A 27,573-nucleotide genomic window follows, 5' to 3' on the forward strand; every position below is an offset into this window, starting at 1 on the left:
CACACAAGAACCTGGTAGCCAAGGTGGCAGTGAACAAAAGGCCAGACTAGTTTCAAGTATAGGGCTTCCAACATATGCTAACTAGAGTGGAGAGTGAGACAGAGTCCACTCCAGTCCTCCAGAGCCGCTTCTCACTTTCTTCTCTCTCTTAGCTTCTTTGGTTTCCAAGTGCAGACCTCTAATGCGGGGTCCTCTGCTCCTCCAGGTTCCCTACTTTCATGATCACTGCCACCTCTGTCATGACTCTCGACTGGGTTCCAGAAAGGGTTTCCCCTCCTTTGGAATCACTATTAAACTATAGACCAAAAAATTTAGTAGATGTGGGTCTTAAAAGAGTGAAAGTTGCTCCGTCATGTCCAACTCTGTATGACCCCAAGGAACTATACAGTCCTGGGAATGCTCCACATCAGAATACTGGAGTGGGTAGCTGTTCCCTTCTCCAGGGGATCTTCCCAGTCCAGGGATCAAACCCAGGTCTCCCACATTACAGGCAGATTCTTTCCCAGCTGAGCCACCAGGGAAGCCCTAAAAGAGTTATCATTTACCAATCATCTCCTAATACTGATTCCTAATCATTTGGGGAAAATTCCCTCCAGCTACCAGGACAATTTTCACAGCATCATTTCAGCTAAAGACACTGAGCAAGCTGTCAGCCTGTTCTCCAAATCAAGGGATACGCAAACTCTGGAGTCAGTCTGCCTGTTTTCAGCTCTCAGCTCTGCCACATACTAGCCATGAAATCATTAAGCAAGACACCTAGACTTCCTCATCTTAAAATGAGAATGAGAGCACCAAACTCTTTGAGTTGGTAAAAGAATAAATGAAAATACAAGGAAAATTCTTAGCACAGTGCCTGGCACACAGTAATAGTCAAATAATACAACTGTTTTGGGCTTCCCTGGTAGCTCTGCTGGTAAAGAAACCACCTGCAATGCAGGAGACCCCAGTTTGACTCCTGGGTTGGAAAGATCCTCTGGAGAAGGGACAGGCTACCCATGCTAGTATTCTTGGGCTTCCCTGGTGGCTCAACTGGTAAAGAATCTGCCTGCAACATGGGAGACCTGGGTTGGGAAGATCCCCTGGAAGCTATCCACACCTGTATTCCTGCCTGGAGGGCTACAGTCTGGGAAGCTGCAAGGAGTGGGACACAACTAAGTGACTAAGCACACGCAATATAACTGTTTTACTGTCAATGGCAGGTCTGAACATGGAGCCTAGGCCTAGGCAAGCCAGATACAGCAGATTCCTGTTAGACTGTACCCTTGGTCTTGAAGAAAGAATTCAAAGCTCATCTTTATATTCTGGAACTGAATCTTCACTGAACCTGGATCTCCCAAGGATTTGGGGCCACGATGATACCATGAAGAAACTATTTTCCAAACTTCTACATGTACCACATAGTTTGGAAGGAAGCAAGCTCCCAACCAAATCTCTAATAAAAGCAGGACTTCAGCACTGGACTCGGGCTCTTACATCACTTCCTACTAACAGCATCTTCTGTGTACAGTCCATCCAATAATCAGACCAAAATCTGTTTCAATTTCTCAACTCATCAACATTCTAATTTAGCCTTCATCGACATTCTAATTCAATAATATACTTCTACGGTCATTTCCAGACACTGCATTACTCCTACAATCTTAAGTTTCAACACTCTAGTCTTTCATACCTAATTCTCAGCCTTATTCCCATAACACCCTCTCTTCAGCACCATTAAGACCTCCAGTCCCATACTGATTATCTGTGGAATCTAAAAATAATAAAACAAATGAACTTATTGACAAAACAGACTCAGAGACTTAGAGAAAGAACTTACGGTTAGCAGGGTGGAGGAAAGATGAGGGGGAGGGACAGATAGGGAGTTTGGAATTGACATGCACAGCAAGGACCTACTGTATAGCACAGGGAACTCTGCAAAAACCTAAATGGGAAAAAAATCTGAAAAAGCATATGGGAATATGTACAACTCAATCACTTTACTGTACAGCTGAAACACACTGCTAATCAACTATACTCCAAAATTTAAAAAAATTTAAACTGTATAAAAATAAAAAAACATTGAAGTCTTCTAACACTCCCACTCTCCCCCAAAAAGACCTCCAGTCCCTTGACTGTTCAATTTTCTTCTGTCCTCTTAGCTTTGTTTCCTACCCTAACCAGGCTCGACTCACTGATGAAATACCTGTCCTGGGACTATGCAACCTCTTCCCTCTTCCTCCTCTATTCAAATTGAGCAGCGCTACTGGAAATGCTGCAAGAATATGTTCTAACTTAGCTGGGTTTTGAATGCTCTATCAGCAATCCTTGTATATACAGCCTCTTCTCCTATTCTTCACCTCAAACTTTAACATTTAAGTTGATTTCCTACTTTTTCAAGGCTTGCTGTGGGGCAGGAATGCTGTTTCCTAGATCATCATTCCTACTTAACAGACTTAGTCTAGATGTCCTTTCTATTTGGTAACGCTGACCTTGGCCACTTATTCTTGAGGCGAGGTTCCATCTACTAATCTGTCAACTTTTGCCTCTTTAATGGGTACTTCCCCAGTGTGCGCGTGCTCAGTCATTCAGTCGTGTCTGACTCTTTGTGACCCCATACACTGTAGCCAGCCTGGCTCCTCTGTCCATGGGATTCCAGCTACCATTCTATCTTCTCCTTCACAACCAAACTTTCCAAAAATAGGTTTTTACAGAGTCAAGCTACGAAACTGCCAAGGTCACCAATTAACTTTCTTACTACTAAATCCAGAGGATACTTGCTTTCTTTTAGTTTCATGATTTTTCCTATTTCTCTTAATCTACTTTAAAATACTCAATTAACTCACCTCAGAGTTCAGCCCTAGGCCCTTTTGTATACACTTCTCTAGCCAATCACCCATTCACAAAACTGCTCCTCTTCCAGTCTCATCTCCCTGAATAAATGGTATTTCTTCAACCATTCAAGCCAAAACCCTGGAAATCTTCTCTACTTTTCCCTTCCTCTTCCTTTTCCATAACTCATAATGATTTAAGTCCTGTCCAATATTCTAGATCTCTCAAGTCCATTCAATTTTCTCCTTCAGCCATCACCATTCCACACCAACGGTATCTTCTCTCCCCCAGATGACTTGGAAAGCCTTCTTAACTGGTCTACTTGAATTCCCCAGTAAAATGCTCTCAATTGAGTGAATTTTTAAACTTGTAAGAATTTCATTGTTTCGTTTTGAAACCCAAATGTGAACCGAGGATGAAGTCAAATACAATTAGGTCTAAGACACTGTGTCACTGTGTGATGTGGCCCTTGCTTATCTTTCCTTGTTCACTTTAAACTCTTTTCAGCTTTTTACCATCTCCTCAAAAGTTATTCTTACCACAGCTTTTCATATTTCCCCATAGCCTGGAGCTTTCTCTTTCCCTCCCTCAATATCTCCCTCTTCAGTTAAACCTTTAACTGCTTCCCCTCACTACAGACCATACAGTATCATATTCTCACCTTATTAATCTTATGGTATCCCTAGAACTAAGAAATTATAATAAGTGTAATTCTGAGCTCCATGAGAATTTGAATAATCTTCCATTTAAGAATTCAATAAAATTTTACTTCTGTTAAGTATGTTCTGTTATGTTCAAGGTACTGGACTAGGTACTTGGCATAAAGTGGTAGGTGATCTAATTAAAGATTTCTGCCCTCGTGCAACCTATAAGTTGCTTCTGTGGCATGGGTGGTGAGATTTCAGCAAGGTAGAAAAAAAGCAATTACAACTGAAGATGAGTGGTATCAAGGACATTGAGTGCTGTAACACTGTTAACTGGCCATGTTACAGCTGGGGCTACAAAGCCTAACTTGAGAAACCTAGGTAGTGACTTTGGATAGAGAGAATTGGGAGAGGAATAGGTTGAAGGTAAAGCGGGGAACACAATGACTTTGGACGTGACATGCTTAACTGTGATGTAGACAGCTGAACATGAAAGCCTGAAGCTATAAAAAGTTTGATCTTTGGGTTGACAGGTGTGACAGGCACACTGGTAACACTGAACTCCACAGAATGGACTGCATCATCCAGAGTGTAGAGACTCACATGGAGCCAAAGGTCAGGTCCCGGGAGAACTAGGATTAGATCCAGTGATGAAGCAGCCAGAAAAGCTAAAGATAAGGAGAAAACCAAGAGAAAATGCAAAAAAAAAAAAAACACCAAAAACCCAAAAACCCAAGAAAATACTTTAAAGAGGAAGTCGTCAACCCTACTGAATGCTCCTGAGGTAGTAAATGAGAGAAGAAAAGGAACCAACAGCTATGACAGCATGGAAGAGACTGCTGATCCTAATGAAAGTAATTTCAGAAAACTTGTAGGGATATAAAAGTGCTGCTGCTGCTGCTAAGTCACTTCAGTCGAGTCCGACTCTGTGCGACTCCATCGACGGCAGCCCACCAGGCTCCTCCGTCCCTGGGATTCTTCAGGCAAGAGTACTGGAGTGGGTTGCCATTGCCTTCTCCGATACAAGGTGCTAGTACATGAAAAATGGAGGTAACTCAAATTAGTTATGATGGGAACTAAATAAAAGAGGCTATAGTTGGATGGGAACAAAAGACCCCTCTCCTTCACCCCTTTCTTTAAATAGCAGCAGCCATTAGGGGCATATTATGGGCTGTTGGGAAGAATCTAGTAAAAGACTGATGAAACAAGAATAGTTAATTCAAAGTTCTGAGAAAGTGAAGAGGGACTGACTTTTCCTAAGTAGAAAAGAGTGCAGATATCAATGGGTTTGTAAATTTAGGGATGAAAAGCTGACAAAGTTCCTATCAAATTTTTGCATTTTTCTCAGAAAATTTAAAAATTGCCAGGTAGTTTTGGGCCTATTTGAGATTGTTAACCTGCCTTTTGTAATAATTTTCTCCCATTCAACTGCTCAACAGTAGACAGAAAACATTGAGGGTTTTCCAGATCATGATGTGAAGGGAGGTGCGGGGGTATGGTCTGAAGGTATCTGTAAAGTGGAATCTAGCCTCTAAGCCAGACCAGATGAAGACAGGAGTGAACTGGTAAAGAGTGATCAAGTGGTGGGATTAACTGTTAGTTGTGATGTCGTAGAAATACTTTTTAGTGGCGGGAGCTCAAGCAGATGAGCTGGAAAGTTTGTGGTTGGAGAAATGGAATTTTAATTCCAGACTTGTAAGTGATACAGGTTTTGATTATGTCAAAGCACAGTGCTCCCATTTATGGGAAGATCACTGCAATGAGAGGTACCTTTAATGAGCAAGGTCATTAGGAAATAAAAGAAGATATAATTTGTTCACTGAGTGGTAGGTTGGGAGGCAGATAATTAACCACAAATACAAAAATTAAACACACTGGTATAGAAAATGAACACATGAAACTTCACTAGAGAGATCTGGGTGACTCTCTAAGAAGCTGCCATTTAAGCTGAGCTTATAAAAATAGAGGAATAAGCATTACAAAGAAAATGTGTAAAGGCTTGAGGTGGTGGGGGTGGGTAAGCTTACAATGTGTTCGAGGATGTGGAAGCATCAGGAAAATGGGAAATCGGATGAGTGTCTGGAAAGATTCTAGTTCAAGATGGTGGAGCAGAAGGAAGTGCACTCATCTCCTTCTGTGAGAAGACCAAAATTGCAACTAGCTGCTGAACCACCATTGAGAGGAGGATGCTAGAACCCAACAAAAAACGACAGCCCACACCCAAAGACAAAGGCCGCAAGGAGATGGCAGGAGGGACACAATCACAATAAAATCAAATACCATACCTGCCAGGTGGGTGACCCACAGACTGGAGAACAAGAATACCGAAGTTGTTACTGCACTGTTGTGAAAGTTCTTAACCCCAGGCTTTCCAGCCTAGGGATCCGACAAAAGAACTGGGACTCCACAGGGAATGAGGGCCAGCGGGATTTGATTATAGGACTTCTAGAGGACTAGGGGAAACAGACTCCAGTCTTGGAGGGCACAAAACCACCAAAACTACCTGCTAGTGTTGGAGGGCCTCCTGTGGAGATGTGGGTCGGCAAGGGCTCACCACAGGGATGCAAACACTGGATGGTCACCCTTGGTGTAAACCCTCTTGGAGCTCGCCATTAGCCCTACCATAGAGTCTGCATGCCCCAGGGCTGGGTTGCCTCAGGCCAAACTACTACAATGCAGGGAGTGCAACCTTACCAATCAGCGGCTAACTGTATTAAAGCTTTATTGAGCAAGGTCCTGCCCACCAGAGCAAAACCCAGTTTTCCCCATCACCAGTCCCTCTCATCAGGAAGCTTACACAAGTCTCTTAGCCTCATCCATCAGAAGGCAGTCAGAAGAAGGAGCACAGTCTCACAGTGGCTAAAACAAAAACCAAATTAGAGAAAATTAATCATGATAAAAAGCAGAAAGTTATGTCCCAGATAAAGGGACAAGATAAAACCTGAGAAAAACAACTAAAGAATAGAGAGGTGCAACCTTCCAAAAGAATTCAGAATCATGATAGTGAAGACAATCCAGGATCTCGAGAAAAGAATGGAGCCAAAGACTTGAGAAAACGCAAGCAATGTTTACCAAAGACCTAGAAGAACTAAAGAACAAACAAACAAGAGATGAGTAATACACTAGAAGGAATCAAAAGCAGAATAACTGAACCAGAACAGATAAATGACCTGGAGGACAGAATGGTGGACATCACTGCTGTAAAACAGAATACAGAAAAAAGAATGAAAAGAAATGAAGACAGCTTAAGAGACCTCTCAACAATACTGAAAGTGAAAGTGAAGTCACTCAAGTCGAATCAGACTCTTTGTAAACCCATGGACTGTAGTCTACCAGGCTTCTCCATCCACGGGATTTACAGTACTAGAGTGGGCTGCTCTTGATGAAAGTGAAAGGGGAGAGTGAAAAAGCTGGCTTAAAACTCAACATTTAGAAAACTAAGATTATGGCACCTGGTCCCACCACTTCATGGCAAATAGTGGAAACAGTGGCAGACTTTATTTCTTTGGGATCCAGAATCAATGCAGATGGTGACTGCAGCCATGAAATTAAGATGCTTGCTCCTTAGAAGAAAAGTTATGACCAACCTAGACAGCTTATTAAAAAGCAGAGACATTACTTTGCCAACAAAGGTCCATCTAGTCAAGGCTATGGTTTTTCCAGTAGTCACGTATGGATATGAGAGTTGGACTATAAAGAAAGCTAAGTGCTAAAGAATTGATGCTTTTGAACTGTGGTGTTGGAGAAGACTCTTGAGAGTCCCTTGGCTGCAAGGAGATCAAACCAGTCAATCCTAAAGGAAATGAGTCCTGAATATTCATTGGAAGGACTGATGCTGAAGCTGAAACTCCAATACTTTGGCCACCTGATGGGAAGAGCTGATTCGTTTGAAAAGACCCTGATGCTGCGGAAGACTGAAGGTAGGAAAAGCGGTTGACAGAGGATGAGATGGTTGGATGGCATCACCAACTGGGTGGACATGAGTTTGAGCAAGCTCTGGGAGTTAGTGATGGACAGGGAAGCCTGGTTGCTGCAGTTGATGGGGTTACAGAGTCAGACATGATTGAGCAACTGAACTGAACGAATAGCTGAAAACTTTTCGAACACAGAAAAGGAAATAATCAACCAAGTCCAGGAAGCACAGAGTCCCAGGCAGGACAGACCCAAGGAGGAACACATAGAGACATATAGTAATCAAACTGACAAAAATTAAAGACAAAGATGAAATATTAAATGCAACACACAGTAAACAAGGGGAAAATGACAAATGACCTACAAGGGAACTCCCATCAGGCTATCAGCTGATTTTTCAACAGAAACTCTACAAGCCAGAAGGGAATGGCATGATATACTAAAAGTGATCAAAGGGAAGAACCTACAGTCAAGAATATTCTACCCAGCAAGACTCTCCCTCAGGTTTGACAGAGAAATCAAAAGCCTTCCAGACAAGCAAATGTTAAGAGAGTTCAGCACCACCAAACCAGCTTTACAATAAATGCTAAAGGAACTTCTCTAGGCAGGCAGGAAACACAAGAGAAGGAAAAGACCTACAGAAAGTAAACCCAAAACAATTAAAAATTAAGAAAGCGGTAGTAGGATCATACATATGGATAATTACCTTAAATGTAAATGGATTAAATCAACCGAAAGACACAGACTGACTGGGTGGATGAAAACATGTGCATGTATGCACTTCCACTTACCACATGACTCGCAGACTCCCCAAATTATATGTAATTATTTTATATTATCATGTTAATCATGTTCCCATTATGGCTTACAATTATCTTTTTTGTCTGGCTATTGATTATGAAACTGATAAACGTCTTTTACTCTAGTGAATTATGTAACTATTACTCACTTAATATCATTGTATGATTGGTCAACAGAAAAAGAATAAAACTCTATTTTCACTGAAATGCTTCTGTGGTGGCTCAAATGGTAACGAACTTGCCTACAATGCAGGAGACCTGGGTTCAATCCCTGGGTTGGGAAGATCCCCTGGAAGAGGGCATGGCAACCCATTCTTGCCTGGAGAATCCCACGGACAGAGGAGCCTGGCGGGCTACAATCCATGGGGTTGCAAAGAGTCAAACACAACTGAGTGACTAACCACATTTTCACCAAAACTAGGATATAATAGAAAAAACCTACAATCACCTTTTAAAATCCAGATGCATATCAGAATTATCTGAAATTTTTTGAAAAATACAAATGCTCAGGCATTGCTTTTTTCGCTAGAGCTCCAGATGTTTCTAATGAGCAGTCATGTTTAAAAACAACTGGACTACACAATGATCTTTTATCTACTATGTTTTACTTTTTCTATTTCATATTCAGTGCTCCCATTTCATTTAGTTTGTTTTTCAACTTTTCCATCTCTTGTTTTTTATGTTCTCAAGTCTTTATCAAGTGTAGTAGGAAAGCTTTTGTATATATATATACATAAATGCATTATATATGTATTAGGAAAATAATGAATTTTTCCTAAAAGCATTATGACATTTTGATTCCACTAGACTATGAGCAGAATGTTAGATTTCTAATTAAAAAATAGATATGAAACAAGGGTTTACTGTATAGCATAGGGAACTATAGTCAATATTATATTTCACCATCATTGAAGTCTGAAAAATTCCCACTTTAACATTTAACATCTTTTCTGTACAAAAGTTCCACATGCTAAGACACACTGGGTTCTTTAACAGGACATCTAATACAGTTTAGAAAACTTCTCTGGTCACTCCCATCACCTTCCCATGCACTGACATCACACACACTACCCACTCATTTTTGCCTGAACTATTTCAAGTTTCCCCACTTTTAACTTCCAACTTATCCGACCTATCCTCTATACTGTACCAACTGCCTTTCTAAAATTGGTACCTGATTAGATCGTTTAACATAAATGCATTCAGTAAGCACTTACAAATCAAAGCATGGTGAAGATAACATGGCATATGAGAACCTTCATGACCTGGCCCATCTGCCTCTTGGGTTCAGCTTCTCCAACTCCCTATGTTTCCACACTGACCACCTTAATACTGCAAATGCACTAGGCTACTCCCTACCTACAGCCTAGAATTCCCTTTTCCCCTCTGATCAGTTGCTGACCTCTCATTCATCTTTCAAGACTCATCTTTCTATAAACACTCATAACCACTTATCTTTCGCCCTGAAAACAGAGCATTTCCTCAATATCTCTAGCTTTTATGTAGTTTTAATAGCTATAGCAACTGTGTTTGCTTACCTGATCAAAATTTGCCTTGTTAAACTCTCTGTCCAACAGTTTAAAAAAATTTACTTATGCTGACTGAATTTGACATCGCTGAAAAAATTCTCAAAACGTTACATTTCACTTAACTCGATTTTGAATAACATGTTCTGACTGGTAAGATTCAAATTCTCTGGGTTTAGAAGAGGGGAAAAAAAAATCCATTTTTCAAATGATGAAAGGTTAGGCAAATTTACACTGTGGGAAGAAAATATCTCAAAGACAAGGCATTGAGGAAAAGTATACCATGAAAAATATATAATTTTTGATTCTTTTTTAATACTTAGGCATTACATTCCGTATCAAATTTTACCAACATGCTGTTGTTCTATAAATTCATTATTTATTTTATACCATAATTTGATTTTTCTGTTCCATGCTAAAAAGCCCACTATTCCATAATTAGTTTAAGCATACAGTACCTGGAATATAAAAAAAATTAACTCAATGTTGGCAAATCTCCCCCACTGACACGTAGGAGAACAATTACAGAAACATCTAGTGGTTAATTTTCTTAAGCTAATGAGCAAAAGAAAAGCCCCAATACATTGGCATTTTTCCTTAACAGGTTCATCACTACATTCATCAGAAATAAACCTATTTGTTGCTGTACTATAAGCAGTTTGCCAAATGCCTACCTTTAAGAGTTAGGTCAACTTCTAAGAAAACTGTACGGAAACATTCAGTTGTTGACAAAAATTTAATATTAAAATTACTCAAAGTTAAGTTATTATTTAGGAATAAAACATGTATTAATCACCCATAAGAACAATTTTTATTTTAATAAATAACAGTGGGCTTACCAAAGGGTAGAGATTTTAATGTGTCAAGTTTTATGCATATTGGTAATAAACCTTAAGGAGGAGAAACCAACTATTCCATATACCCCATTTGGCCCTAAAAATAAAACTATAATATTTTAATAATAAAACTTAAAAAAATATTTCCCAAAAGAAAATAATTCACTCCTTGACCATGCTTATTTATTCAGAGTACCAGCAATTTCAGTTAATATTAAGTGCTTCATTTTTCCTGCCAAGTCTGATGTTGCACAGGGAATATACACATTTTCATATCACAATATCATCAATATCTCAGGCAATAATATTGTGAATGTAACTGGTTTATAACAAACAAAGTCAAAAATCAATGCTACTATTCATGGCAAACAGAAACAAAAGTAAATTTGAGAGAATGTTTTCTTTTGTTTCTAGTACTGATTTTAGTTGGACTTCAAAGAAAGATTCATAAACTCTCCTGAAATAACCTCTATCTCTGGCCGTAAATCCACAGTATAAATATGGTGAATAAAGCTAAACTATAAGAGCTAACTATATACTGAATAATCAAAATAATCAATTATAACAACTAATACTGTTCTGGAAGACCAATCTAATGAAAAAAGTATCATTAGATATGGCAGGAAAATACAGACAAATCTGTACAATCTAACATCTATAAACAGTAAAATCAAAACATCCAACTTCCTTATAGAAAGTGTTTTATCTATGTAATTATAAATGTTTAAGGAACTCTTGCATTTTATAAACACAAGATGGGCTCACTTTGATGATACCAATTTTAAGATTTATAAAAATGTTTAAAAAAATCTTTCCACAAAAGTTTATACAGTTTAAAGCTATACACCAATCTATAAATCTCAGAAAATGGGGGAGAAAAAAACAAAACCTTTATAAGATCACATGTATAAAACGAGAAATGAAATGTGATTTTATTTAAGGCAATACTGGGCTACTTCACAAATCACCACCTCAAATATTTACACTGCTCCACACTACTAGTTTCTATCACATTCACAAAGGATTTTTTTTCTTAAATACCAAATGTTTAAAATCTTTGATGTAGGAAATCCTTTATTCACATTCCCATTATATTTCATGGAATCATAGTAACTATATCCAATTGAAAGCTTTGAAAAAAAAATTGTAGCTATAGGAAATTGCTAAAGAATCTGCTTTAATTTCATATGTATACCACCCAAAAAAATCCTGGAAGGTAAATTTACAAAGCAGAGCAAGTTGCTGATATAATGTGCCTACTCTGTGAAAAGTAAATTTTTTTGGGAGATCATCTTATAAATAAATGTTTTATGTAAAAAAAATCAATGAACTATGGCAGAGTTTCTAGTTTTTAGTTCAAAAAATTCTTAATTTAAAACAATAAAAGAACAGTTTTAAAAACTTGATCACTTGGTTAAAAATTAAAATTCCAAATATAAACGTGTCATTTAATAGTTTAGACTTACACACTGCTGGTGGCAGCAAATGATTTACAATAATAAATATATACAAAAAAAGGTATCTACAAAGAGTACTGTTACACATGAGCAGTGACCTGGTGAGACAAATCAATCACACAGATAACTCAGTTTAGTTCATGAAAAGGGCAACTGGCTGATAGAAATTTGAGGTTTAGCTCAACTATTTACAGTAACTGAAGTATGGATTCTGTTCCTCAAGTCCCATAGGGATAAAAAAAAGTTTTACATGACAAAACGTCATGTTTTTTTTTTTTTTTTCTTTTTTGGCCAGGTTAATTCACGTCAGCAACAACAAAAAATAACGAAAAGGATTCACAATTTTAGCATGCTTGATGGCTTCCTATTTAAAATAAAACTGTAAATAATGTATTTATAGCACATCAGTTATCAGTACTGCCCTCTCCCTGTGGCTTTGCCCATACTGATGTCTTTCGTAACAGACACATCTGGATCATTTGAACGTACTTCAAGTTTTTTCAGACTGACGGTAGGTTTCATTTCCTGAAGCTGCTTTAAGACAAGCTCAGTGCAATCTTTCAGAGTCTTGTCTAAAACAATTTTTACACTATCACTGCACTGAAGCTGTGTTGGATTGGCAAACTGTACAAAAGTTTCACTTTCTTTACAAGAACATGTATGATTTCCACTAGTCACAGCAGTCTTGTCGACATTTTTTCTTGAATTTGAATGGGATCCTTTTTTACTCCCACTATTGGGATGATCTTTGTCGGTATTTTTCTTCTGTTTCACTGCAGACTCCTCCAGGAATTTGAGAAATGATACCTCAAATCCCATTGGTTTAAATGAGCTCCAGTCAAAAGACGCAGGGTGCTCCTCAGTGGTTTGAATTGCAACAGCAGTTTCTTCTTCCTTATGTATACTACTTAATTCAACTGCTGGTGCTGGTTCGGCTTTTTCAACTTTTCTCTTTTTATTTTGGGAGACATTTTTTTCTTTATTAACTCTCTTCAAATTACTTGCTTTTGGTTTTTCTGACTGGCAGGGGTTATTTTCCTTAAAATCATTACTTACATTTGAAGAGGTCTGAGGCTGGGTCTCCACACTTGTGTTGTCTTCATTTATTAATTTGGTAATAAATAATTCTGTTAGTTCATCCACTTCATCTTTTTCATTTTTTACAACTTCCTTCTGTGGAACTACAGCTGTTCTTGCATTATCATTGCTCTCTGATACACTTGTGTCAGAATCCTTCACACCACTCTTTTCAACCTCTTGCTCAGAAGCTTCCTTTAATTGTGAGCTGCAACACCGTTTGAAGACAATGAGGAGATTGCGGTGTTGTGATGTAAATGCCTTAGATAATTTATGGCATTTATAATGTCTGATTATATTGCTTTCACTTGTAACAACCGACGTACACCCCTTTATCATACATGGATACTGGGTGACAAATCTGCTCGTACACTCAGACAAGGCATCATTTCTAGCCTTTATAGAATATACATGCTTTCCACGTTTCAGAGAGTAAGGCTTATTTTCTTCAATCTGCACAATCTTTGCAGTCTTGTTTTCCAAATTATTTTTTTTCTTTCGTTTGGTCTTAGGCATTTTGATTCCTTCCCTTCCAGATCTGTATTTTGTCCCCCGGTGTTTAGACTTAGTCTTTTCTTGGTTTGCTTTGCTTGATATATTTTCCTGACCAGGTGTTAATCTTCGTGGCCGAATGAGATGAGCTTTATGTTTGTCATTATGCTTATTAAAAATGTGTCGGAGGAGATTAGACCGGGTTGCATATATTCGGTCACAGCCTTCACAGTCACACTTGTATATGCCATCTTCTTCAGTTTTACTTCCCCTGGCCCCAATTCCATGGTCTGCCTCAAGATGAACAACATAGTTTAAATATGTGGTAAATGAAGATTTACACTCTGACTGATCACATGGAAATTTCCCAACATCCACAGAAGCGGTCATACTTTCAATTTCTTCAGGCGACATCTCGTGAAGCTTCATGTAGTGTTGTATTAGGCCAGTAATTGCTTGGAAAATTCGAGAACAGTCACTCACCTGACATCGAAATTCTTTCACAGTTTGCTTCGTTTCAATTTCTTCACTCTCTTTACCAGCTTCACTCTCCTCTTCAACCTCTGCAGAAAATGCAGGTAGATCTGATTTGTGCACAGCCTGGTAATGCAGAATTAAGTTCTGCTGTATTGTGAAAGCGGCAAAGCAACCCTGATGAACACAGCGATAAGGTCTGTAGGGACTGTATCTTGTGGGAAACTCAGGAGACTGAGAAACTGGCTTCTTGCGTTTCCTCTCCTCCTTTTCTTTTTTATGTCTCCTAACTTTCCGTCCTTTGGTTTGCACATTTGTGAGAGGATTTGTATTACATTGTTCTGAAGTAATTGCAATCACTTGAGAAGAACTTTCTGTTTTTTCAGGACTTTTTTTTTCTAGAAGTTGTTTTTCTGGGATCACCGCTATATTACTGAGGGTATTTTCTTTCATTGCTCCCAATTCTAAAGCAGGCTGGAATTCCCTTTTATTTTCCTCTGTCAGAGCTAGCTGTCTTTTCACTTGTGTAATTCGTGGGGCTGATGAATTTTCACTCTGAGACTTTCTTCCATAAGGTCTTTTTATTTTTAATTTGACCATTTCTTCTGTTGTAAAATGATGTACCAACTGACAGTGTGCCCGAAGATTAGAATTTCTTGTAAATGTCTTCGTACATGTAGGTACTACACATTTAAATGGAGCAAATTTCAACTGATTCTTTTTAATTTCAAGAATCATCTCTGGAGTGTACTGATGAATTTTACCGTAGTGCTTAAACAGTGCATCTTTTGTCATAGCACTGTAATTACAGCCTTGGTTTTGACACACAAAGGGTTTATTAACTCTGTCATTAAACTGAATGTTGCTTATAATTTCAGAAATCGGCTGAACTGTGACATTTGGAATTGATTTCACAGGAGTGGGAGTCAGTGTCACTGATGTATTTATCAGTACACACTGGGGTGCTGGAGTGGACAGGTCATTTTCTAATTTTAATTTCTGTAAGCCTTCTAAAATCTCCTGTATTTGATCCTCCTTATGTAATACTTCAGACTGAGGAATGTTACTTTTTGTTGGCATGATACCTATGAAGGAGGAAAACTGAGACGATTCAGATAACTTGTTATTTTGTACAGTGTTTACTGAAGGAAGCTGAATGTTATAATTTATTTGAGCATTCTGTGATGTTTCACCAATACCCTGAGATCCATTTTTTACCTCAAGTATCTGAGAATTCATAGCACTTTTAATAATTTCAAGAGTCTTTTCAAAGTTTTGTATGACATTGTCTTCAGAGATCTGCAAGTCAGAATTTATTGAAGGTGTGCATGAATTCAAAGCCATCATTTGGGAATCACCATTTTCAGTTTTTAATGTTAAAGGAGCTAACACTGTATGGGACTCAAGACTGGTTTTGAAGTTTTCTTTCACATCAGTCATAAACAACTGATTGTCAACATTATTTAATTTTTGTGTTAGATTTTCCACCAAACCCTGAGGTTCACAATTGGGAATTACAGTGGAATGAAGGTTAGTAGTTGGTATCTCAATACTCTTTGCTATAAGTCCCATTGCTGTTAAGTCACTCGTTACCAAGTTTTGGGGAGTATTAGGGGCAATTAGTGGAGGAGTAACTTTCTTTCTTCTCTTAGAAGCACTGTTTCCCTTCTTATTTAAATGACTAGACCTTGTGTTCTGAGGACCACTTATAACTGAAACACGAGAACTGCTACCAGTAAAATTTTGTGATGGCCCGCTAGAATTAGGGAATGAACTAGAACACAAACCATTTTCAACAGTCTTTAGTAGTAAGTCGTTTGTTGGAAAAACAGGCAAACTTCTGCATTCCTCAATGGAGGAAGTTTTGGGGTTTGGTGTCCCATTCTGGTCTGTCAGCAGGGGGCCTGGGTGGCACACTGTCTGCAGCAGGGTTGGCACAGGTGGATTTGGCATCACTGTTGTGTTTACTTGTGCTGTGTCGGAGACACAACCTGTGGGGACGTGAGAGAGCACATCGGCACCCTCAAATGTACTGGGAATGCCAGCAGTTTCCAAAGCCTGTTTGATGATTTCACTCCCCTCTTGACTAACACTTGAATTAAAGCTAGTCACAGCAGTCCGAGGAAATGTATTTGGTAAAAATGTTGAGGAGCGGTTTTCGGCAGCAAGAAGTTGCAGGAATGATGGATCTTTAAAACATGCTTCTGCACTGAATGCAGACTGTTGTGGCTGCTGCAGGTTCACGGCATTTGTGGAGAGAATCATGCTGGCAAGAAGAGAAGGCTGCCCATTATTCTGTAGAAGTTCTTGAGCAATTTCTGCTCCATCCAGTGGTTTACAGTAAGATCGCTTAGACAAGTGTCCACCCAGAGATCTGGGGTTAGTGAAAGCCCTGTAACACCTGCTACAGATAAATTTCCCATCTCTGATGATTGCCGGCCATTTAGCCCTTTTGTTGTGCTTGGGTTTTCTTTCCTTCCCATTTGGGCCCCGCCCGCGGTCTTTTTTCACTTTTTCTGGTCCAGGCTGTTGGGCACCAGCGCCACTGAAGTCATCTGCAACACTGACTTGTGAAGGAAAAACTGCGTTCTCACCATTCCCTCCCTTTAGAAAGGAGGAATTGGTATTTCCTTCGATCTGTGAAGAAAAATGACTTGTATTATTTTCCAGTTGGGAGAAAACAGAGTTAGTCCCACTGTCTGCTGGTGATGGGGAGAGAGAGACAGAGCTGCTTTCTGCAGGTAACGGAAGGAAAGGATCTGAGCCGCTGTCGATATTCAAAGGCAAAACCGTTTTGGTTAGGTCTTCCATTTGTGCTGGCAAGGTGGTGCTAGATAAAGTCTCCATCTGGGAACATAACAGACCACCACCTTGTTCGTTTTTATCCTGAGAAGGTATACTTGGATTCATGACACTTTCCACCGAGGGCAACAGTGGAGCTGACACACTTGCTAGATGAGCTGGGAAAATGGAAGATGAGACATGCTGCAACTGAGCAGAACAGGCAGGAGTCCCACTGGCTTTGGTCTGTGGTGTAAAAAATGCATTATTAGAGCTGCTCACCTGTGATGGCAAAAAATAAACAAATTTTCCATTATTTGGTGTATTTAAATTGTTAGCTTTCTGGCCCCTTTTGCTTTTGCGCTGCATTTTGAATGCTGCGTACTGGTCGGGGTGTGCTGTCTTCATGTGTTTCCCAATACTCTGTGAAGAGTTGTAGGTTCGAGTACATCCCTCAACCTGGCAACTGAATTTCTGAACTGGCGCTTTTGGAGGCACTGATGGAGTTCCTAAGGAATTACTGAGGTTGGGCTGTGGTGGAACAAATGTGATACTTTCCAGCGTCTTCAGAGGTAAATTATAAAGACTAGATGACGTTTTAACATTACCTCCACATTCAAACTTGGGAGTTGGTAAACTGTTCTGAAACCCTGCCTGGTTTTGCACAGAAAAGGTCATCAGGTTGCTCACTTGTCTTTCTAAGTTTTGTGTGGTCATGCCGTCTATCTTGAGGGCTTCTGAGGCCACTAAAGAATTCTGAGTAATCTGGGTTTCATTAAAACACTCCTGTTCCTTTCTCTCTTGGAAATCCGTGTGACACAAATCATTACAAGCATTTTCAACTGGTACATGTAAGTTTGTGACCAGTGATTCACCAGTGTTTTCCACAGTTGAGTTTTCTTGCTTTCCAAAGTTCTCCTCGATCCCCTGATTGAGGGACACCTTAATGGACACGGCTACTTCACTGGCCTGAAGCAGAGGAGTGGGAGCAGCGTTTCCCAAACCATTTGGCAGTGGTCCATCAGCCTGCCCAAGCTCCGAAGCAGAAATCTGGTCTTGCTTGGTCACAGGTGATTCTGCCTTGCTTTTATCCCAAGCACCACTTCTATCAGCTGGGATGGTGTTTTCAACACTATTTTCTGAAGGAAGCATGGATCTTTCTTTCTCAGCATTCCCTTCTGCACTCTGATTCACTCTGGAAGGCTGAACAGAATCTCTGGCTGAATTAAGTTGGTCTTCAGGAGGCAGCACTTTTTCAGGCGTATTGTGATCTTCCAGATGCTTTTCAAGCTCACTCTGAGAACGGTAAACTTTACCACAACCTGTGAACTTACACGTGTAGGTATTATAATGCTGTGCTTCATGGTCATACAGTAAATAAGCTTCTGAAAAAATTCGACCACATTTAGGAAACATGCACTTTGCTCTAAAGACTTGATGTTCCTTTCGGTGGGTTAAGAGCTCCGCATAGCTGTTAAAACCAGCCTTACACTTCATTTGTATACAGATGTATGGTTTACTGCCACAGTGCATTTGTAAGTGATCATTGAGATGAGTAACACTTACAAAATGCCGCCTACAGTACTGGCAAATAACTTTTTTGCTTTGCATTTCAAGAAAGCGCTTGGCATCTTCATTATCCTTATGTCCCTTTACGTGAGCAATTAAATTTTTAAAGTACTTAAAGCCCTTTTTACAAAAAGTGACAGGGCAATTGAACTCATTAACAGGTACTGGTTTCTGGACTGGGATCACCTCTGGCTCGTAAGATTTGTCTTTGTCATCAGTTTCATCATCTGAGCCATCATTGTCATTAAACACTATGAAGTCTGTGGAATAGAGACTGTTCTTCTTGATTGGCCGCTGCTCCTGCTTGGCCACAGCATTTGTCTTCTGATTCTCGTTGGTAGCTGTGATCTTAGGAGGCCTTCCCAACCTTCTTAATGGTTTCATAGCTGCCAGTCTCTCTTTACTTGATTGTTTAACATGCAACGTGACGTGAGGGACAAAAGTTTCTTTAGAATTAAAGTTCTTTGCACATATGGGGCAACTGTAAATCCCATCTTTGTAATGCTTTTGAGCATGTCGTACTATTCGATGACCAAGGAACTCTTTGTCACACAGCACACAATACTGCATGTAGGCTTGCCAATTCCTGAACCGAGCTGATATAAATCCCCTCTCTCTTAACTGTTTTATCTCTCTCTTTTTCTGCTTTTCATCACAAATGTCTCTAAGGCCAGAATTAGCACCAATTCCACCATTCACAGAAGTGTCTTTACTATCTTCCTGGTAGTCTGCTACCTTCTCATAAACCTCACTGTCATTTAATTCATCTATTGAAGACACAATGGATGCTTCTTCTCCCATTAATGCAAGACACTGTCGTTTTAAAGTTTTCCAATCCCAGAATTCTGGATCAAAGGGCCACTGAGTTTTCAATACAAGTAAGAGCTCACAGCGTAGAGAATTTGGTATTGGAAGATTCTCTTCATCATATTTCTGGTCTGGCTGGTTATACAACATTTCCACAGCATAATATGCATCTACTGTAGGCTCAATAAGAAATTCACTCAGTTGACAAGCACGTTTAACTTCCAGATCATCAGGCAACAAGCATGAAATGGTCTTGCAGATAGATATTTTCACTTCAGTGTTTTCTGTAGATTCCAGGCGAAGAGCTTTTACACACAGCTCTATACAAGTGGCAAGTCCAGCTCCTTCGGTCTGTGAAGAAGCAAGCAAGAAATGTTACCTTAATTTACACTCATCAATGCAGATTTGTGAATTTAGTCATTTTAAAACTGAGGTTTGTTTTCTCAAATTTTGCAATAGACCATCTATGAAGATAACCCCTCCCAAGCATCGTGGCTGTGTGTGTGTGTGTGTGTGTGTGAAATGAGCTGTAGAGAATAGCAAAAAACATAAACACTGGTAGCTAAGACAAGAGTATAAAATCATGTAATATCCTAGCAAATTTGGAAGTTATTTAACTTCTCTGATCTTTCATATCACAATATAAAATAAGAGATCAAAACAGCACTTAAACTTAATCAAACTGCTGTGAACATTAATAGATAACATGGATCTAAATTATCATGTCTGGCACATAGTAAGTGATCAAGAAACGTCATTAACTTTATCGCAAATTTCATTTCCTAAGTTTGTATTTACAATCCTTCTGAAAACAACAACCCTCTTAGTTTAGTTATAAAACTGAGAATGTCCCCATAATTCCTAACTCATTAGCAATGAAAAGAGATTCTCACATTTGAGAATAAAGTTCTTTTTTTAATACTGGGAATCCTAATTTGATCATAAAGTGAAGTGAAGTGAAGTGAAAGTTGCTCAGTCATGTCCGACTCTTTGCGACCCCATGGACTATACAGTCCATGGAATTCTCCAGGCCAGGATACTGGATGGAGTGGGTAGCCTTTCCCTTCTCCAGGGGAGCTTCCCAACCCAGGGACTGAACCCAGGTCTCCTGCATTGCAGGAGGATTCTTTACCAGCTGAGCCACGAGGGAAGCCCAAAATTGAATGCCAAATCACCTACCTCATGACTGGAACATCCTAAGAATAAGGAATAGCAGAAGACACAACAAACCTTTTATCCTTTTGAATTAGCATCTTGAACTATTATGATAATATAGCAGTAACACAGGTAAGAGTCAGTTGAAAAATATATGAAGAGATAAAAATGGGTTTTAAAAGGCTAAAAGAGAACAAACAATTGAAAAATAAGCCAGTCACAAGATGTGGCCACATTCAGGGTAATGAAATATGTGTGCTTTAGACCAAAGGGCAAGGAAGTCAAAAGAAGTTCAAAAGAGCTGAAAGGATTTGTATTTTCACAGGTTAAGAAAACAAAATATTTTACTGAAAGGGAAGCTTAGATTTGTGGGCCAAAAGAAGAGTGGGTGAAACAGGCTGAGAAACTGAACTGGCCATCTTAATGATGTAAATCAATTTGAAACCTTAACAAATAAGGCCAACAAAACAGTATCAAAATTTTTGTTCTTTTGAGTTTTTTATCTTTCTGTGTATGTGTGACTGATGATTAAGTTTACAGGTAATATTCAATTCATAAACTAGTTATATGTCAACTATCTTTAGAGTTGAGTAGAGATTGAGTTAGGTGAACAGTGTCAGAACTGAGTTAAATTACAGAACACTGAACTGGTGTCTGGAGAATCAGAGGAGTACTTAGTGTAGGAAAAAAATCACACACGTGGTGCTCAGAAGCACTTAGTGAGTAGCGAACAGAGGAGAAAACAGTTTTTTTCTTTATACTACTTTTCATGCTTTTTTGGTTACTAGGAACTTTGTTTGGCCAACACTACTTGAGAATCTAATAGGTAAATGGGTTAGAGGGCCCTCTTCTTTCTTCACTCAGCACCTACTCTATACCAGAGACTGTGCTAAGCCATGTGCTCTTTCCCTCTCAGGAGTCTCGATATTCCACTATTAAAGAAAGACACATTACAAAGCAACTGGTAATGTGTCTCGGCAAAAATGAGGTCCTTAAGGGTAGGGCTTTATTTTTTCAACTCTTTGACTGCAGGGGTCTAGGAAAAAATAAATAAAATGATGAACTAAGTTATTTGCTCCATTTTCTTTACAGATCTCAATTACAGTTTAAGAAGGAAATAATTATTTTAATACTCATTATGTGAGTAGCTGGGCAACAATTCTCAACAACTCCTAGAGTTTTGAGGTACAAAGGGGAAAGGGGTACACCAGATAAACATTCCTGTTCTTTACTGTTCTTTCCTTTACTGTTCATTCCTGTTCTTTAATCCTGAAAATGAAGAGAAATTATTTCAGGAGAAAAAAAAAAGCAAAAGATACATGTAAGATTTACGGACCAAATATAGATCTTAAAAGATCAAAGACAGTAAGAATGTCTGCTGGACCCTACTTTCAAAAATAAAATTATACATACAAATACTTCATGTCATGCTACATCCTAGCTACATCCTAGCTTTCAAGGATCCCTAAGACCTGTTTGGCATCCCTTGTGTACTTTTAAAGTGGAAACCAAATGCATTCCTACAAGGATTACTATTACAAAAGAAATTAGTTTTGTAAAAGCTGGATTCTGATTTTTGCTAGTAAATGAATGGAAACATATGCAATCTCTGTTATCACTTCCCTTTAGAATTTTGTCTAATGTACTGTTTAATCCATCTATTGTTTTCATGTCTATGATTATGTTTTTGTATTTCTAAAAGTTCTTTTGACTCTTTTTAAAATCTGCCTGGTCATTTTATAGGACCTCTCTCTCTTTTTCATACTTTTATTCCTTATTTTATATCTTTAAATATATGTATTTTATAGATTTATCAGACTGTATTTAAAGAATTAAGCAAATGATTCCATCATTCTACTGAAATTCATTCATGTTGGATTGTTTTGTATGCTTAATAGATATTTATGATTAAATTATGTCTTTAAATATATGTAATTTATGTACTTTTTATCCTTTAAAAAGTTTAATCCTACTGTTAGTTCTCTCCTCAAAAACTGCCCATGGATGACATTTTCATTGTAAATCTTGATGGTGAACCTATCTTGAGAAGAACTTTATCAAAGAATCATGTATTGAAGGTATGTTCCTCCAAAGTAGTTCTTCAATTTGCTTCTGCCAGGGATCCTAGGCATTTACCAGCCCAGGACTTCACGCTTACCTTTTCAAATATTATTTATGTAGGGGAGCAAACACCACCACCCCAAAATGTGTCTCTTTGACAGGAGGATTATTTTAGGCTGATTATGTTTAAGAAACAGAAGACTAAGAAGAGACTAAGAAGGTTTTTCTTGTTACCCCCCAAAACTCCTCTTTATCGACTAAAAGAATTTAGAAAAAGGGCCTGTTCCTGTAACAGAGCTATCCCAGATGTATCTGCAAAGAACATGGGTTGGGCATGGTGGAGGAGACTCTGCAGGTCCTGGAGATCAGAGTCCACTGTGTCCCCTTGTCTCTGCAGGACCCAACAAGCACTTGCTTTTCCATTTCCATGTGAACTGCCTCCTTTTGCTCTGAAGGCCCAAACCGCTACTCCCAACATCCTCTCTTTGTCTTTAACTGAAAGTGGTATTTAAGGTGAGGATTTTGGCCATTTTGGCGAGCTTCTTAGTTTTCCTGGGCCTCTCCTATGTATATCTGTTATTAAACTTTTGCTTGGTGTTCTCCTGTTAATCTGCCCCATGTCTGTTTAATTCTTAGAAAAACCAACATAACTAAGAAGGAAATGGAGAGGAAAAGGTCTTCTTCCCTGACACTCACTTGATGTGGGGATTCCTGGTTATAGTGTAGGGTAAATGTGGACCCTAAATCTGTGTGAGGGCAGACCTATGGTTATAATTTGTTAGGGAAAATATTTTCCTTCTCTGACCCATAGTCCAGATGGACATGTACAAGGTTCCTGACCATCATCTGTGTTCAAGTAATATTTTCCTAGTTCACTTTGCAATGAAATTATAGTACTTTACAAGTTAGTGGAGAGGAGGTGGGGGACATGGAACTCAGTTCTAAATCTCCAACTTAAAAGGGCCCAAGATCCTATCTCTTATCCCTGTGTGGATATAAAACTTCAAACCCCTTAGCTGCTCCAAGTTCTAACACACCCTACTCCCCAGCAGGTTAAGAGAACCCTAGCCTCAGCTCAAAGTTTCTACTCCAATTTTTAGATTCTTCTTTTTGAGCCTAGGGAATTCTCCACTATTCTTGTAATCAAGCTGCTAAGCACTAAGAACAATGTTTTATTTCATCAAGTATTTCTTGGTCTTTTGTAGAAGAAGGAATTTTAGATACTGTAGTCTGCCAGATGGCAAGCAAAGGAAGCTATATTTCTTTTTACACTTTCTAAATTTATATAGAACCAAATTATCAAAACAGTGTAACACCTAGAAGAAAAACTGTGGAATGATAAAATATGAGTATTATGTATACATTGCTTGTCTTTGGGCTAAGAGCAAGCCCCTGGCTCTTATTTGCATTTTTAAGTTTCTCTGTATCAAGTAAAATTAAGGACTAATAAGAAAATCAATGTTCAAAGCATTAAATGAAATAAAAGTCACTGGAAGTACACATATTAAATGTGTAATTTACATATCTGAAATTAAGATACCTTGATCATTCTTACCTCTGAATTAATAACTTTAATCAGGAAGAAAATGTGATATACTGTCTTGGTTAACAAAGAAAGTTGACGACACCTTTCTAGGTACACTTGAATAGAAGGTTCTACTCTCTGCTGTAATTTACTCCAAAAGAGAGTGAGTTCCCTAAAAAGAAAAAAAAAAGTAAAAAAGTAAGTTGGAGGTGCAATGTAAAATCATGAACTTAGTCTAGTAATTACATTTGAAATTAAAACTAGTTTCAGATTCTAAAGCTATATGTGGAATGAGGTTTAAAAGAAAAAGACTCTCAATTTTCTAGAGACTTATTAAATAAAATCAAGATATGATTTATCATTTTATTAAGATTTTTCAATCTCAAAGAAGCACTCACTACCTTTTACTAGGAAAGCACATGGCATTTAAATAAGATACATACCTCACATTTAAACAAGATACACACACCACATCTGAACTTTAAAAGTAATAAGAAATGCAAAATACATGTGTATATATAAAATGCATCAATGGCAAAATGATCTTTAAAAAGCATTTAATTTTTATCTTCTAATAATTTATTATTAGATAATGTTAAGAATCAATGATGACATAGAACCCAGAAGAAAATAACTGCTCTGTGCTACCACAGTTAGAAAATAACCCTACTGAACTGAGAAATTTTCCACCTTTTTACCTATCATCCTATTTCTCTCTGTCCTCCACAGTTAACTTCCACACAAATCTTTGCTACTTCAAGTATTCTCCATACAGGCCTTTCCAATTAGCTCCTCAGTTTCCAGTCCTACAAAATTTGCCCTTTTCACCATCCACTTGAATAACCCGCTCATCTACTGGATTTTAACCTGCATACTGAGGACTTCAGAATCTGTCTCTCTAGTTTTGACCACTTTCACCTCTTTAGTTTTTTCTAAGAATTCCCCACTTTGATCTCTCCTGAAACCTGAAAGTTAATACATGAAAAGGATAATTAACATTCTTTTTGGTTCACTGCCCTTCTAATTTAACGCATCATTATTACTAACCCTATCTATCAGCCTCTTCAAACATTTCTCTCACCTCACCCCATATCCACAGGAAACTTTCCTAACTTCCCAGCTGAACTACTTACAGGCTTTCTAGTTGATTTTTCTATCTCAACTCAATTCCCTGTACTGCCACTTCCTACCATGAGCTCACCCTCACAGTTCAGGTAAATATTCTTAAATTTCAGAATGTTGTACACTAAATTTTCTTTTGTGTTTCCACAATACAAGCACAACACTTAAGACTAATAATACAGTCGACTGATCAGATAAATCGCCAGTCTGAGCTAACACCAACTTAAGACAGCTGATCTTAAGTTTTTTGATTTAACTGAAGTAATTATCCCTGCTATCTGTATCCTCCCAAAAGATGATATATTTAACAGGTTTGCACACTAGGGAATGTACCATATGAAGAAATGTGTATTGAAGAATTTAGTGAAGTATTAACAGAATGACACCTCGTAAGTGGGTAAATGAACTATATTTCTACACATTAATGACTAGCACCTAGTTATGCATTAATAGCAAAAAGCGTGCAATATGCAAAGGAACAATACATACATTAAATTAAAGGTGGCTTACATAGCTGAAAACATTTTTATTGTAGCATTAAATAAAATAAGCCCTTCTTTCACCTTCCAACATTTAAAATTTTCCTAATTATAACTGATCATTATATGATCATTACTGGTATACTAAGGAATTGTGTGGTCTCTCAATACAAAAAAATTTTAAAGTTATAATATGAACTACTTGATAATCAGTTTACACAGCATATAGTATCTGAAAATAAGCTTTTTTGTCTTGGTAACACTAAAAAGACTTTTAAAAATATGTTCTTAAGGTATCTGCACAACCTATCTGTAATCTTATTTAACAACCTTCTCTTTTCAAAAGAAAATCAACTCACCAAGCACAGTACATATCTCCCTGTTGAAGCTGACGTGATAAAAATGCAGTACATAAGACAAGAGCACTTTTTTCATCACCCTCAGATTCTAAGTTACAGATCATTTCTAGGGCATCTTTGCAATCAACTTCTGAAATCTACAGAGAAAGGATACAGAAATATGCCATAAAATGGTTTTATGTTAGAATATATAGTAATATACTTTACAATTTTTATTAATATGTACAGATCATTTTCTTTGGCAAAACCTCATTAACTCATAAATTAGCAATTCATAATTTGTCATGACTGGGCTACTGTTAAAAAAAATAATCTTTCTTCAAGTCAGAGAACCAATGATTTTCAAGACCTTTACAACTGTTCATTTATATGTAAATAACTAATGCTAATTATAAGCAACCTCTACCCATTAAATCAGGTCTATAATACTGAAAAAGAAAAGCTGCTACTTGTATTTTTTCCCCTTTATCCAGTAATTTAAAAAGCATTAGAATGAACAAAAAGACAAACATTTACTGGATATAGACTAAAAAACAAAGTGTCTATTCATCAGAGGGAATAAAATAAAACATGAAACATTTTATGTAGCTATACCACTTTTAAATGAAGCTCACCTCAGAGTTCTATAAATCTCCATTATTTTTCTTTTCATATATATTCATTCCATCTCAAAGCTTGTCAAGTCATGCATGCATAAGTATAACCTAGATGAAGGCAACTTGCTTCATTTAATTATGCACTTACATCTATTGCTTATTTTTTTAAAAATTAAAATTTATTATCTCTACTACAATGATTTACTACATAAAACAATCAGAATTTACCTATGATCTCTCTAAGTATTTGCTTTAAGATAAAGATGTGACAAAGAGCATACAATCCCAAATCACTGGTGTTCCACAGAATTAACATGGTACAACTGTCAAATGGCAAAAAGAATTGAAGATCAATACAAACCATTAGCACCCATGTACCACAGAGCTAACTACACATATCTCTGTTAATCTCTGTGTCTCCTCATTAATTTTTGAGTACAGGAAAAGTGTGTGTGTTTGTGTGTGTCTGTGTGTAAAATGTAAGGTGTTTAGAATTAAACAAGTGTCTGAATGGAAATGGGGTAATCCTGAGGTTTGATCTTTGACAACAAGGATAAAGACTGCAAGGGGACAGATTCAGAAGTTCCATTTTACACAGTAAATCAAGCTAGAAAACACTAAGACCCAACTCTGAATCTATGTGTTTAAGAACAATCACTTCTTAAAGTAAATATGAAGTTAGTATAAGAGTTATGATTAAAACCCAAATCCTGGAATTCCCTGGCACAGTACTTTTTCCATTATTCCTGTGTCTTCCTCTTTTGTATAGATCTTTATCTATAAGGAACCCTATGTAAACAAACACAAAAAGGGCTGAACAATACACATTTATACAATTAGTATTTTCAAATACCTACAATAAGTTAAATGTATTGTTAGACATCTTATACATGTATATAATTATTAATCATAATTTTTCTACTAGATAGGTATGAGTAACATTTTATACATTAAGATGTCAGTAATAATAAAAATAGCAGCTACTCTACTATTCATTTATTTGTGTCAGTTTCTTCAGGAACAGCACTGCTAAACCAACACAATGGCTTGCCTGGTAAATACTACTACGATTTTTTTTTTTAAACTAATACTA

The 27,573-nt window shown here is 37.8% G+C and overlaps 1 protein-coding gene across 3 annotated transcripts in view; it reads right to left on the reverse strand.

Annotated features, from left to right (window-relative positions):
* Window positions 1-9,985: 9,985 nt before the first annotated feature.
* ZNF292 (zinc finger protein 292) overlaps window positions 9,986-27,573 on the reverse strand; it is a 95,671-nt gene continuing 78,083 nt past the window's right edge. For 2 of the 3 annotated variants that reach the window (XM_027551445.1, XM_027551446.1), the window contains 3 exons: window positions 25,885-26,021; window positions 23,955-24,096; window positions 9,986-19,534 (listed from right to left, as the gene is read on the reverse strand). In XM_027551445.1, coding sequence (XP_027407246.1) covers window positions 12,395-19,534; window positions 23,955-24,096; window positions 25,885-26,021 — 7,419 coding nt within the window. In that variant the 3' untranslated portion in view covers window positions 9,986-12,394. Of the gene's footprint in view, window positions 19,535-23,954; window positions 24,097-25,884; window positions 26,022-26,498; window positions 26,523-27,573 lie in introns of those variants that run through there. The other variant, XM_027551447.1, reaches the window with a different exon arrangement.

The sequence above is a fragment of the Bos indicus x Bos taurus genome, chromosome 9 (genome assembly GCF_003369695.1).
Source record: "Bos indicus x Bos taurus breed Angus x Brahman F1 hybrid chromosome 9, Bos_hybrid_MaternalHap_v2.0, whole genome shotgun sequence".
Lineage (NCBI taxonomy): Eukaryota > Metazoa > Chordata > Mammalia > Artiodactyla > Bovidae > Bos > Bos indicus x Bos taurus.